This window comes from Lichenostomus cassidix, chromosome 2, assembly GCF_008360975.1.
Source record: "Lichenostomus cassidix isolate B80296 chromosome 2, HeHo_3.0, whole genome shotgun sequence".
Taxonomy (NCBI): domain Eukaryota; kingdom Metazoa; phylum Chordata; class Aves; order Passeriformes; family Meliphagidae; genus Lichenostomus; species Lichenostomus cassidix.
Window position 1 is genome coordinate 120,770,526 of NC_139482.1, and position 14,317 is coordinate 120,784,842.

A 14,317-nucleotide genomic window follows, 5' to 3' on the forward strand; every position below is an offset into this window, starting at 1 on the left:
GAACATGGTAAGGGATTTACATTCCACAGTAACTTTTTTTTTCTGATATTATTTTTTTTGCCCATTTTCTGAAACAGAGGATTCAGAAAGACCTTATTCTCCTCATGAACCAGAAGAGGAAACCAATGAGATTGAACGTCAGCGATCCAAAGCCCAGGATGCAACTGTTCAAAGCCGGCCAAGAACACATCAACCTTCAGCCTCCACGGGCACTGATGACAGTGAGAAAAATGAAGTGATAAGCACGCAGCAAATGTGTAAGGAATTTACCTGATTTGCAAGCGGTCAACAAAATTGAATTATCTAGTATCAAATTCATTGCAGTGAATTTGCTTTTTGCTTGTTTTAGCTCAGATTGTTTCATGTGAAGTAAGGCTAAGAGATCAGTGCAAAGGAACGACTTGCAATAGGTATGGTAAATTTTACAGTTGTCATTTTGAGATTTTTCTGAAAGGCTATATTTGTACATGAGCTGGAATATTTTCCCTTTTTGTAATCCCAGGATTTAAGACCAAGTTGTATTTAATTCTCTTAGGTATGAATGTCCTGCTGGATGTTTGGATAGCAAAGCCAAAGTTATTGGAAGTGTACATTATGAAATGGTAAATAATTTTAAATTAGATTTTGTACCAGTAGAGTGTTTAATGAAATGTCTTTTCTATTGGCATACTAGTTAAAATAATATTAAGAATGGATTTTGAGGATGTCAGTGTTCACCAAAAGTAAAAGCTTACACCAAATGTTTAAGACAGCATCAGATGACCTAAATTTGCATCTGTTATTCTGTATGTACTGTGCAAATGCACTTCATGCTTACACATACACAGAAGTAGAATTTTTGTGTCCACATATTTGTGTGTAAATATGTGAAGGTGTGGCTAAAGGAGAAGTACAGCACTTTGTGGGTATACTTGTATAAATTGTTTCAGTAAGATGGGCCTGCTTGTGTAACCTTAACATTAGTTGAGAGTATATAATTTACTCATTAGAACTAGAAAACAGTATAGGAAATTACAGTGACTATGAAAAAGTATACTGCAAATGAGAATAATTTATCTCTGAGTAAGCCAAAGTGGTGGTTTCTTTGTTTGAAATAATACCTACATAGACCAAGTCAAACATAATAGACTCTTACCAAGTTTTTAATGACACATTATAATTAAAACCTGGGTTTTGTATGACATAGATCTGCTTTTCCTGCTCTGTTTTTCAGCAATCCAGTATTTGTAAAGCTGCCATACATTATGGCATCCTAGACAATGAAGGTGGTTGGGTTGATGTCACTAGGCAAGGGAGGAAAAATTACTTTATCAAGTCTTACAGAAATGGCGTTCAGTCAATTGGGTAAGTTTTTTCTTAAAATTGAAAAGTATGAAAAGGTTTTCACTTGTTTATTTTTACTTCATACAAAATACACCATATTTTTAACAACACTTTGCTATACTTTTTGTGATAAAGAATATGAAAATGCTGTAAAAAGTCACGTGGATGTGGAGGTATTGTATCCATTCTGACTTTAGTCAGTGCTTAATGGTGGACAGAAAATTAGCACAATAATAACGTGAAAGAAGGTTAGTTCACTTGGGCAGTTAGTTCAGTTGTAGTTAAATTTATTAACTAAATGTAGTTAATATTAAGAGTATTCAGTTAATTAATTGGTAAGAATATATATTTCTTGTCAAAAATTAGTATATACTGGCAAATTGTTTTACCTGTTTTAAACACGGACAGACAGAGCAATCTATGACAGTTAACAAAGCAATAATACTACAAGTTTGTGTTTGTAAAGGACCCTCTTGTAGTGTGCATATGAACCAAGAAGGAAATACACCTCTTCCTGTATGTTCAGTAATTTCATCACAGTTCCACAATTTACATATGGCATTTTGCACAAATATTTTGCACACTTTCTGCAGTGGCCAGTGATGGAATAGTATTCCATCCTGTGGAAACTTCATTTGAAGGTGTACTGCACTGTTGAGGGAAGGCTTTCCCTAAGACTGGGATGTGAAAACAGCTCCAAATGCTTGTAGACATGCTAAGGGAAAACCCAGAAAAGCAACACGTAGAAGTGGAGAATGCTTGGCTTTTTCATATATAATTATCCAATGATAGAAAAACGTCAGTATATTTGAATTGAAGATATTATTATTATGTGCAATTTACACTTCACCATATCAAAATGTATTCTTCAGAGCTGTACATTGCTGTCCTTGTTTCTGTCTGTTGTTAGTATATGTGTAATGGTGGTATGTGTGCAGCACATAGGGGTAATATTGAGCTGAAAAACCCAGAATTTTTCTGAGTGATACATTTGGCTCAGATGTAAACCCAAGAGTCAAGGAGATAGGTAATCATCAGAGGCTGTGCTCTCACTCTGTGCCATGCAAACAAATGACACAGGCTATGACACCTGCCATCATTTCTCTTTTCAACAGATATGTCTGATCCAGCATAGAGAGGACCACTTACCTAGCAGACTAAATTTAGTGGTCTATAATTTGGTCTACCTGGGTAGCACCTATTTAAGGCATTGATATCAATCAGTTGCTTTGGATCTTCCAATAACCTGACTGTGGTTTGATTTACCTGCCTAAAAATGAAGATATAGACAAATACTTCTTTTTTTTTTTTTTTTTTTTTTTGCTTGCTTTGAGACAAAGAGAGAAGTAAATCTTGGTTATATCAATACTAACATAGTAGGAGCCAGCTTTCTTACAAATGTAGTAGTAGATAAGCTGTAAAAAAACCTTTAAACTGGAAGCAATTGATTTCCCATCAGTTGAAATCTCTGTGTTCCTGTGTTATGAGACAGAATGGTGTGAGTGTCCAGCCTACAGAGTGAATTTAGCACATATCCTCTGAGAATTGTAACTCAGAACAAGGTATTTTGGCTGTGGAATAAAAAAAGATTATTTACCAAAGTTTCAAACCTTCAAAAGGTCCATCAGTAAAGCAGGGAATGCCTGACTAGAGAGCTGCCTGACTCTCACCAGTGTCTCTAGATAGAGCCTTGCATAAACTACATAGCTATTCAAGAATAGATGAAATAAAGTGGATTTCACTGCTACTGTGTATTGCAAAACAGAATAGAGAATGCAGAAAAGGGAGTGTCAGTGCAGCATACAGCGGACATCCTAATTTTCAGCTCCTTTGATTTCTTATGAACAATAGAATGCATTGAACTATTCCTATGTCAGTGTTTGACGATGCTAGGGCAACAAAAGTATGAGCTACCTCAGTGAAAGCAAATTGGAATCCAGTAGATGAGCAATGTGAAATTGATGGCCATACAACTAAATAAACCAATGCAGGCAAACAGTGGAGTCCACTGGAGCAATTTGCTCCAAAGGTGATTAGGGAATAATTTCCTTGGTTTTGCTTTTTTTTTAATAAGTAACTTTGCAGGTGTCAAAAGCATCATCACCTTCTTTGTTACAGATTAAAAATATTAGAATCAGAGGCATATCCCATGAGTTAAAAGAGGAGGAAAATAAAAGATAAGGGGAGTAAACTAGAAATGTTCATTAATTTGTAATGAACAACAAAATCTGTATACCTGACTTTTTTAACAACAGGAAGCAGATACATCTGGGTGCCACAGATTACTGAGAAAAAAGGCCTCTACATGTTATACTGTTATACTGGGTTTTTAATGATTCTGATGATAACAGGATGATAATGTAGCATCCAAAACTAAAATTTCATGAAACATTTCAGAAAGGCTGTGAGAAGAAACTCTTCTCAGAGTTCAAGTTGTATATAGGAATGAGCCTTTAGCAGAAAGTGAATTATCTCTTCTGGTAGGTGAAAGATTCTGAGCAACCACATGCATTATGAGGAACCAATATTTTGCATAATTGGTTCCTACCACACATTCTTTTAAAAAATTAAATTCCTGAAAGAGTTTAACACACACTCCTGTTTTTGAAACAGAATCACTGGGAGTACAAAATAAATGTGTCATTGCAGTAAATAGATTCCCAGCTGGGGAGAAGGGAGTGCAGTGAGTGAAAACTGACTGGGGATATTGCCTTGGGTTTATTTCCATATTGTCTAATAAAAATTCTCCTAGCTAAAAGAAATCACTGAAGTATGTTATTTACTGATAATTTTTATTATTTCTTCTTCAGAAAATACCAGTCTGCTAATTCCTTCACTGTCTCTAAAGTAACAGGTTAGTATTTATTTATTATAAACTCAGTACTACTCTGTTTTTTCTAAATAGCACTCATTTACTTGTTTCTGTTTTATTTTCTTCAGTTCAGGCTATCACCTGTGAAACAACAGTGGAACAACTGTGCCCATTTCAAAAACCAGCCTCACACTGTCCAAGGTAAATTTCATAAAATATTATTAATTAAAATAATATTAAATAATAAATAATACTAAATATATAATGATAATAAAATGTTATTAATTTAAAGTGATGCTTTTAATTTTTTAAATTAATTTTTTCTGCCACTTACTAATTATCATAAGTTGTCTTGTTGAGGAAGGTGACAACAGTATCTGTAAAAATGAAGTCAGAAGTGTTCAAGTGATATTTTAATCTTTGGTCTCAATAGAAGGCCAGGTAGGTAAAGATGATCTGCAAGATTTTTCATTAGGAAAATTTCTTTTACTCGTAAAGATCCTGTTGCTAATCTTAGTGAAATCATTAGACTAAAGACTGAATTAAAGTGCATTTTTATTTTTCATTGTCCATTACTATATATATGTACCTTGGGCAAAGTACACTTTATTTCAATTTATTTACCTCTACAACAAATACAATAGAGGGATAAAATTCAGATATTTATTGTAGAAGTTACCAATTTCCTTGAGAGTTCTGGAGAAACTGGATTAAATAAAAAATCTAAATCTATTTGGTTAAGGTAAGACCTAGTCTGCAGGTTGGCTTTAAATATCTGTGCCATTTCTTTGAAGCTTGTGTTTTAACTCTTCGAAAGGCGCCTGTACCGCAATATTTTGACAAAGGAATTTGGTAACTGTTCTTAAAACCATAGATGAGTCAAAGGTAAATACACTCTAGCATGATTTACCGCAAAATAAGCTGGAGATATCCACAGGATTACTTTCTTAGCAAACCTACAGCCAACACAGGAAACAAGTACAAAGCCAAAACTGCTAGGAAAACATCCCTTCATGTAGCACTTGGGTCCATGGACTTACTTGGTGTTTGGCTATGACTCCTGGCTTTCTGGCTGGAAGATGTGGAGAAGTAAGCTAAGGAGTGGAACACGGGAATGGATGGGTACAATCTCAGACTTCTATATTTTTCTATTTTCTTTATAATTAAAAGCTAAAACTAGATTCATTTAGAGAAAAACAGGTTTTGTCTTTAGGAAAACAAAAAAAAAAAGATAAGGTTAAAATTTACTTAATTCTGATGTGTTAGCTTAAGGAACTTCACAACAGCAATGATTCATTCAAGATTTTGTTCATGCTCTTAATTCTGAAAAGGTAGTCTCAGGAATTACAAGCAGTAATAAACCATGGCATTGATTACACAACCTCATTTTTCCCTCTTACTTCCAAATCATAAATCAGCAGGTCTTCAACAGGCTTCTTTGACTGCTTGCTTCCTTCTGAAAAAATATCTTTCCTGACTCCATCCACCTGTTTTAGTTACCCATCTGGTAAGACTAGCACACTCAGGTGATGTGACTTGTCAAATATCAGTTGGAGCCTGGAAAACGTGTTAGAGAAGAACACTTGCCCAGGGCTGCCTCGTCTAGGGTGGCTCCATTTTTAAAATGAAATAGCTCAGAGAAGACCTAGAGTCAACAGAGGGTTCTTTCTTGCAGCGTATCACAATTAGCAAGTAAGATGCTGACACCTTTTGTACTACTGTTAGCTTCCCACGTGGTGTCCCTGTGCATTTTGAAGATACAGAAGACATGAATCACAGAGAAATTTTTCCTCAAAGGTTAACAAAATGCAGTTAATAAAGACAGTCTTTGTTTTGGTAGGTTTCTGATCTCCTAGAGATCAGCTAGGAATCTCACTACTTCCCATAGTTTTTCATTCTAGCCACAGATGCCAATACTCACCTTCATCATAAGCTGCTCTATTGGCTTGCATCACCAGGTCATCAGTATCAAAGCAGGTCCTCACTCAGATCTGCCTCTTCTGAGAAGGAATCTGGCTGTACATTTTGTATAGGATGCTTAGAATCAGATAAATTATAGAATAATGAACAGTCTCTCTTCTCACTGACTTTTCTACTTGCCTCACATATGCTGAACATGAACACCTACTTATCCAAAGGAAAGAAGATCTGACTTTGTTAAAGTATGATTTTAAGCACTTCATTTTGAACCACAACATGTCAGTAGTGCTTTCACCAGGATGGTCAAAGCCTCAAAAACTGACAGCTTTTAAGTAACATTATAGACCAATAAGTACAGATAATCAACTTGATTTATACTTAATAATGCTGTCATTGAATGTGATATTGTAGTCATCTGATACTCTTCCTAACTGTGTGTGGTTTGTTTTTGATCTTTCAGGGTGTATTGTCCTCACAACTGTATGCAGGCAAATCCACACTATGCTCGTGTAATTGGTACACGAATTTATTCTGATGTAAGTATATGGATTTGCATTATGTTATATAATGAGATATAAAATTATATGAAAAACTTATAATGTAAATATAATAAGATAAAATATTCAAATACCGTTTTTCTCCATATGCTGATTTTTCACACAGTGTTTTCAATTTTTTTTTTCAGAGGCTCCCCTTTAAGTGAGCGTAGTCAGCTGCTGAAGATATAGAAAGTTATTTGAAAACTCATTGTAGGCTTCACTAGTCTCTGGACCCATAATTTAAATTTTTTATCAAAAGTCCCACTGATTTGTTCAACATTAGCAGTGTGTATTCATTTAAACCCTTGAGCTTTAGATCCTGATGCAACCATAACTTTTGTCAGACTATGCAAAAATTATTACTCTTAAAATAAATGTCCACAATCTCATTATTTTGACTATTTCTTATCTGTGTAGATAGATGGCTAAAATTTGCAACAGAATTTTGACATATTTGTGTAAAATATTTCACACTGTCATATTACTTTAACAGACTTTTTTTCTGTCATTCTGTGTCCTACTCAACTTTTTTGCACTGTCTTTTCTACAACATGTTTAGTCCTGAGGTGGGTAAAAAACCTGAAAAGACAGTTTTATTTTATGTGCCTCCCTTGTCATCTACATTGTATAGAAATGTGTGTAGCCATACTGCTTTTAGGAAAAAACGGACATAAATACAGGTAAGAAACCAGAGATGGGAGTCTTCTTATCAGCTTCAGATGCCATCAGGGTAGATATTTACACTGAAGGTGCTGTTCTAGATTATGTTTGTAATAGTTTTTAGTGCAGAGAGTGGGGTGGTAAAGGAGATAAATAGGTATCTGCAGAGCAGAATTAATTTGACTTTTTCAGAGTGTGTACCTTACTTCTTTCAGGGGCTAGAGATCAACAAATATCTTTTATCTAAAGAGTTTGATGGAGTTGCATAATTTTATACCATTTGAGTACTTTGGTCATACTAATTTTTGTTTCAGTAACCATATATGGAAATCTTCCCTGAAACTTTTGCAAAAGTATTCACAATTCTCTGCTATGGTAAATTATAAAGAATATGGTGTAAAAAGCTATTAAATAGCTCCATACTCCTGTGATGGTATGTTAAAGACACTTGTGATTTAAATGCCTTCGTAGAATAATGCTATGCTGTGGTAGATATGGCTATTTTTTGAGCATCTGAAGAAGGAAAATAATTAGGCAACTTGGTATTCAGATCCTATGACAGGTTAAAATACTAACAAATTTAGGAGTCTTCACAACACAATAATAAAGCAGGGCCATATAATGCTGTGTGAAATGTTTATACTAACTTAAAAATACTGCCTTATGTATCCTTGGGAATTTGTTCATCAAAATCAGAGAAACAACCCCAGATCTTTGATGAAATCATCCAGAAAGTGGCACAAGAGTACTGATGTAAACCAGAAATAAAATGCTGAAATTTGTGATAGTCATAGGGGAATCCTGTTCTGATTAAAATCAACTGGAGGCTCACCTTAGTGGTTCAAGGAAGAGTGCTCTGGATGACATAATATTGAGCATGGGAAATACTATAGTGTCAGTACTGGAATCTGATTCCATTTAGATGAATGTCTAATGATCTCATTCCAAGACAATGAGAAGCTCTTGAGACATAAGGACAGATAATACTCTGTGAAAAAAATATATTCTGTATATGTTGATAAAACTATATGAATCTAATTTATATTCTTATAAGCTAATTCATAATTATGAACTTATTTAATTGTTCATATATTCAAAAAGTGTGCACATTTGTTTTCCAGTCTCATCTGGAATCTAGCATCAGAATATTTTTCAGTTTATTTTTCATCTGAAAGTAGCCTCTGAGCTGGCTTCATCAACCCCAGTCTTCTGATGTCTCCTTTTTCCCATGTTCCATACAAGTGTCTTGCCCTCACCTCTGAAATGTTCTGCATTGTCCTGGCCATACTTTATTGGTCCAGTTGTGGTACCAGCCCTAACAACAGCCCCATCATTTGGTGGAGTTAGTTTCCAAAAAGTAGTCAGCCTCTTCTGTCAAAATCTTATCCCTTGATTTTTCCTTTCCTTTTTACTTGACTAGAAACTTCCAAATAACATTGGAATAGCCAATATCTTAGCTACCCTAAAATGTAATTATGAAGGTATATCTCTGTCTCACGGCGTAAAGAGCATAGCATTTTGCTTACTGTTAGGGAGGTGAAAAAACTGATCTTTCTTTTCCCCAGTTGTACCTCTAGCCTTTTTTTATATCTCCAGTGGGAACTGAAAACAAAGTTACTGCTGTGTTATTGTGCTAGGAATGAATAGAATGAATAATATCTTTGAGTTCTTAGTTAATTGCTTGCAAATCTCATCTTTTATGTCTTCTGACTGTAATTCTGTATTGCAGAGGCCATTTTCCCCCCTGTGTATTTGAAATTGCACATGATCAGTCTGCTCTTTAGTTACTCTGCAGTATGGATAAATAAGGAATTCTATCATCGAAACAATAAGACATCTATTGGTGTTCAGTACATAACAATAGCTCTACAACCTTGGGAGGAGGAAAGGTACAGAGGGATATAAATGGCATCCTTTCTGCCATGTTTAAAAACTGCACCCAGCAGTGTGGAAAGAAAAATTCTAAAGCATCTTTGCAAATGATCATTTGCATAAATTATTTCAGATCTTTACTCCTTTAAATATTGTAACATTAAAAGACAAATGATGTATGAATGAGCCTGAGGAGTCCAGCACTTAGAATAAAAGTAAGAAATCATTGCTATTTTAAAATCCTGATTTTATATAGCATTGAGATTGCAAAATGGCTATGATAATATATATAAATTATTCCAATTATAACTGCAAGAAACGCAATTTTTGTTTAAATAGTGACCAGTTTGACCAGCTATTGATACTTATATTGGCTAAGTTTTTTAAGGTTGCTTGTGGAGAAACCTATTGCATTGAAGACAGTTTCCACCAAAAAAAACTTGTTTCGATATGGAGATTCACTGTAGCTGGAACTCCACCTTACTATGTTATGTATTAAAGATTGGGACCTACCTCTGGAATATCCAAGTTTCAGTCTTCTGAAAATTATTAAAATGGTGAAAGATCGGTAGAGTACTGCAAGTGTAAATCAATTATTTAAATTAACATTATCAATATTGTCACTGAGCAATCCTTTTGTGGATATTGTTTATTCTTCATGGGTTCCTGAGGGAAATTAGTGACCAGAGAATAGAGGTTTCAAGCATCTAAAAGTGCTGTCAACTTCACAGAGAATTTTTATTTTCGACCTTTATCCTCTGTCTGATGGTCACATTATGCCTTTCATCTAATTAGCTTTTAGTATTTACCCATGCCTGGATAGGAAACTGTGGTGGTCCCTTTGAATATGGATCATTTCACTGAAGTTTGAGGTTTTGGCTGGTAGAGTCTTTCATTTTAGTAGGCATAAGAATTCAAAAATGTTCCTGATCTTTGAACTGAAATAGCCTGAAAGAAATGATTTTTGCATCATGGTGAAATTGATCTGAAAGGTAATGTCTGTATTCCTATAATTCCTATGAAGCTGCTTTAAATACTGTAAGACTAATACAATTAGTCATGCAATAAATGTAATCATTTTATGTTTCCCTAAATTTGGTTTAAATATCTTTATTTGTCTTCTTCTAAACATTTATGAAATAGAAGTGTGATGTCAAACTAATATTTTTCTTCCCTCCTTCTTAGATCTCCAGCATCTGCCGGGCAGCAGTGCACGCTGGCGTCGTCCGCAACCAGGGCGGCTATGTCGATGTTATGCCAGTAGACAAAAGAAAGATCTATGTTGCTTCCTTTCAAAATGGGATATATTCAGAAAGGTACAGAGCCCATTTTCAAAGATTACACTTTACTCACTTCGCTCTTGACCTCTGTAAGGTTCACAGTCTTGTATTGTGTCTGTTTGTACCTGGGGCAGTGCTAGAAGCCAAACAAGGGGTGATTTACAGAGCTTGTGTAACAGCTGTGGTGACTTTGGGGAAGCTCTGATAGTGGAGCTGCCTGCCTCCTCTAAGCTCATAAAACATTACTCTGAAAAGCTGCTTATGAAATAAACCTCTTGTTTGCTTTGCTGGTTCTGTTGCAACTAAAACAATATTTGATAAGAAAATTGCCTTTACCTCCTTAGGCGTTTTTTATAAACTAATATTAATGATGCAGGCTCATTGGTTCTTGATGAACTGTTCATTAGTGATTTACATGGTATTGAACCAGTGATCTTGAATCATAAATAATACTCACAAACATTATAATTCACAATCATTGAAACATATTTTTAATTTCCTTTGTAAAAATAATTTGTTGTTAACAGTGTTTTTCTGAAAGACATGGAGATGCTGCAAAAGTTCACTAGTTATATTCAGTGTATTTGTGCATTGTATGATGAAAACACATGGCTATATGTTGCAGACTAAATTGAATCATTGAAAGAGTTATCCAGGTTCTAAAGGAAGAGCAAGGAATTACTTAAAAAAAATTGTACCACTTTTTGTACTTTAAAGCTAAGAATGTTTCCTAGACTGAGAATGATGCATAACCAGACTTTAATCTTTCCAAATGTGGGAAAACACCTCAAAAAGTTTCTGTAGGAAAATATTGAGAAGTTTTTACTTGTTTTTAATTGAGGGTAGGGGGATGTCTTCTCTCTTTCTCTCAAACCTTTCAAAAAATTTGGACGCTTGTAAAATGCAGATGTTCTTTGGTCAGTGGACAACGTATTTTACATGTTTTTGACTTTTCTCCATGATCTTCCAGTTCCCTTAGAAGGAGTGCTTCCTTACTGACACTTTTGCTCTACCTATAAATTTTCTCCTTGAGTAGAGGTGCAGACAGGAAGAATGTTGCAAATTGGTCATTATTTACACTTTATATCTAAGATGCGTATTATATACTATGTATAAATATAAACTTAAAAATACATACCAATACACATATATTTACACATAAATCATCTTAGTAAAGTTTGGGATGTCAGCAGTTTGGAAAACAGTCCCATGCAAGTTTCCTGTGAAGCAGAAGATGATGAATTCTAATGCCATTGCAGCCAACCTGTTCCATTGTGCCTTTCCTTCCTTTCACCTCCATTTCTCTTTCCTTCTCAGATAAGCTTCAGACAGGGTTTGCTAAAGAGAAAACAATGGGACCATTAAATAGGACATGCTGGTCCAACTTTTAAGACAAAAATACTTTTTCTATCAAAATTTCATTGGAATTGGGTATTTTTGTTTCTTTTTTTTTGAAGACTGATACTTATCCATTCAGAAGGCATTCCCTTCAGTTAGATATCAGGTCTCTGTAGAAATCTATTCTTCATTATATAAGCAACTAACAAACAAGTGATTTCCTGGGTCTGCAAGTTCTCTTCAAATGCAGTTGCTAGAATAGTAAGCATAAGATGTATGTTTTCTCTTTTTCCAAAAAACTTTTTGTATTTTGCTTCAATTCCTTAAACCAGAATTCCTCATCACAAAGGATTACTTGAAATTTTTTTATGTTGTGATTTGCTCCTAATAAGCTGCTTGGAAAAAAATAATCTGAAATTTATGTAGTTTTTATTTGTAGCGGTTTTAAAGAAAGCTTAGATAGCTAAATTTATGAGTTGTCACAAGAAGTGGTGCAGGCTACTAGAATTAAAAATTAAAAATTGAAAAAGTTGTTATTTGGGAGTGTTGCAGTCTTGAAAATAACATAAGCAATGTTTTTATGTTTCAGTTTACAGAATCCTCCAGGAAGCAAGGCTTTCAGAGTATTTGCCGTAGTTTGAGTCTAGCAAGTAAAACATAAAAGAGGCAAGTGAAACCAGAACACTTGGAAGAGATTGATACAGGCCATTTCTTGTAATTCCTAAAATTTGTATAAAGCTGTAACATTATTGTACAGAAGATTTATACTGCTTTCCACCAAAAAGTTTAAATTCCATATAAATCTTAATGAAAAAATCTGTAAAAATAAACATGGGAGAAAAATTAATTTGAAAATCTACAATGATATATAACAATACTTTGAATCCTGTGTTAAATATTGCTATATTTTCTTAGCAGTTACTCCTATACAGTTAATTCAAAACTCATAAATGTTCTTTGTTTTCTTCATCTGAAAATATTATTATATGGTGCTTTATATATGCCACTAACAGTAACCTTAAAACTATACCATAGGGAGGCCTGAGTTTTTATTTTCAATGTACATAAAAGAAGTCATCCCAATATTTTGATAAAATAAATAATGCCTTTAAAGTAAAATAAAAACACATATAACTTTCTGATGATTTACAGTAGCATTAGCCATGCAAGCATAAATGGAGAACTGGACTGTTCTCCATTTCATGCCAATCATGACAAGTACAAATACCTATTTTGAAATAAAATGGGAAGAAGCCCTGGGTCATGTTAGCATGTTTTCCTTTAAAAAATATTTTTAAGAGACTGGGCCATTCATGTCTATTATTTCTTAAACAGATTAATAAAATATTTATTGGGTGCTGCTAAGCTCTTTAGTTCAAATAACCAATTCATTATGGCCCAGTCCTTCACACATATTCCACTGTCTTGGGATGGGTGCCTGAGAGACAGACATATATAACCTTGAAGGATCTGATAACATTTTTGTATTGACAAGTGCAGGAACCTGAAATTAAGGAATAAGCCTGCAGTTCTGCACACACACACATGCTTTATTTTTGCCATGTGATTCCTTCAATCTCCCTAAAATGTAGAATTATACACATTCATAAAAATTTGCAAGCTTGTAGCCTTGAGCTCTACATGTTATCAATATCCTGTGCATTAATATGAGGGTAAATGTTGAAAAAAACCAAAGAAAATGGTAACAAAGGCTAACCTTGCTCCTTGTGACCTGGCAAATACTCCTGCAGGCCAGGAAGTATAGTGGTATGAAGCCCACTGACAATTATGTCATTTGTTGCTTCACAATTTTAAAGAATTCATTTATGGTGAACAGCTTGATGCATTAATTTTACCATATTATGGTATATGAAGAACATGTAGTGGTGATACTATGTTTCTTTCTATGAAAAGTGTATTGGTGCTTTAAGACTGAAAAGCTGTTAAACTTTATTTTTGGTGTATTTTGTTTCTGTTGTTGAATTTATTTCACTGCAACTTGTAAACTTACTCATATTCTTCATATTTCAGAATACTATATTCTGCGTTCTCTTTTGCTACATGTACTACCTCATGTAGTTAGGCAATCTTTGTTAGTTTTTTAAATCTGTTTTGAATAAAATTTATTTACGTTTTAAGAATACCGTTTACAGCTTTTATTTTTTGTTTGTTCTGATTCAAGAGAAAAAAATTACCAGCCACGCAAAATATACTTTTTTATTTTTGTTTTGTTTTTCTGACCTAAACATTGCAAGCAGCCACCATCTGAGGTTCTAAAAGCTGTAAAGGCAGTTTAGACACAAAACTTCCACTAATTGCATCAGAAGTCTTATGGCTAAATCTCATTTTTTCAAGTTTTGACCAGGGTCAAATCTATAATGGAGACAAAGAGTTCTTTGTGTATAACCCTTTTTTTGTTCCCCTGCAAGTGGTGGCCATTAAAAGAAGCTTTTATATAGCTTTTGCAATACTGTATTAACCATTTTTCAGGATTGAAACCAAAGTGCAAGTAGACTTTGACTGTGATGAATCTCCAAGTCAGTTAAAGGCTTGAGATAGACTTGCACCTTTTC

At 34.2% G+C, this 14,317-nt stretch overlaps 1 protein-coding gene across 2 annotated transcripts in view; it reads left to right on the forward strand.

The window, feature by feature from the left end:
* CRISPLD1 (cysteine rich secretory protein LCCL domain containing 1) overlaps positions 1 to 13,885 on the forward strand; it is a 39,111-nt gene extending 25,226 nt beyond the window's left edge. For both annotated transcript variants that reach the window (XM_085053067.1, XM_085053068.1), the window contains 9 exons: positions 78 to 257; positions 350 to 410; positions 536 to 602; positions 1,214 to 1,344; positions 4,134 to 4,177; positions 4,264 to 4,336; positions 6,516 to 6,591; positions 10,312 to 10,442; positions 12,334 to 13,885. In XM_085053067.1, the coding sequence (XP_084909193.1) occupies positions 78 to 257; positions 350 to 410; positions 536 to 602; positions 1,214 to 1,344; positions 4,134 to 4,177; positions 4,264 to 4,336; positions 6,516 to 6,591; positions 10,312 to 10,442; positions 12,334 to 12,385 (815 nt within the window). In that variant the 3' untranslated portion in view covers positions 12,386 to 13,885. The remainder of the gene's footprint in view (positions 1 to 77; positions 258 to 349; positions 411 to 535; positions 603 to 1,213; positions 1,345 to 4,133; positions 4,178 to 4,263; positions 4,337 to 6,515; positions 6,592 to 10,311; positions 10,443 to 12,333) is intronic.
* Positions 13,886 to 14,317: the final 432 nt, after the last annotated feature.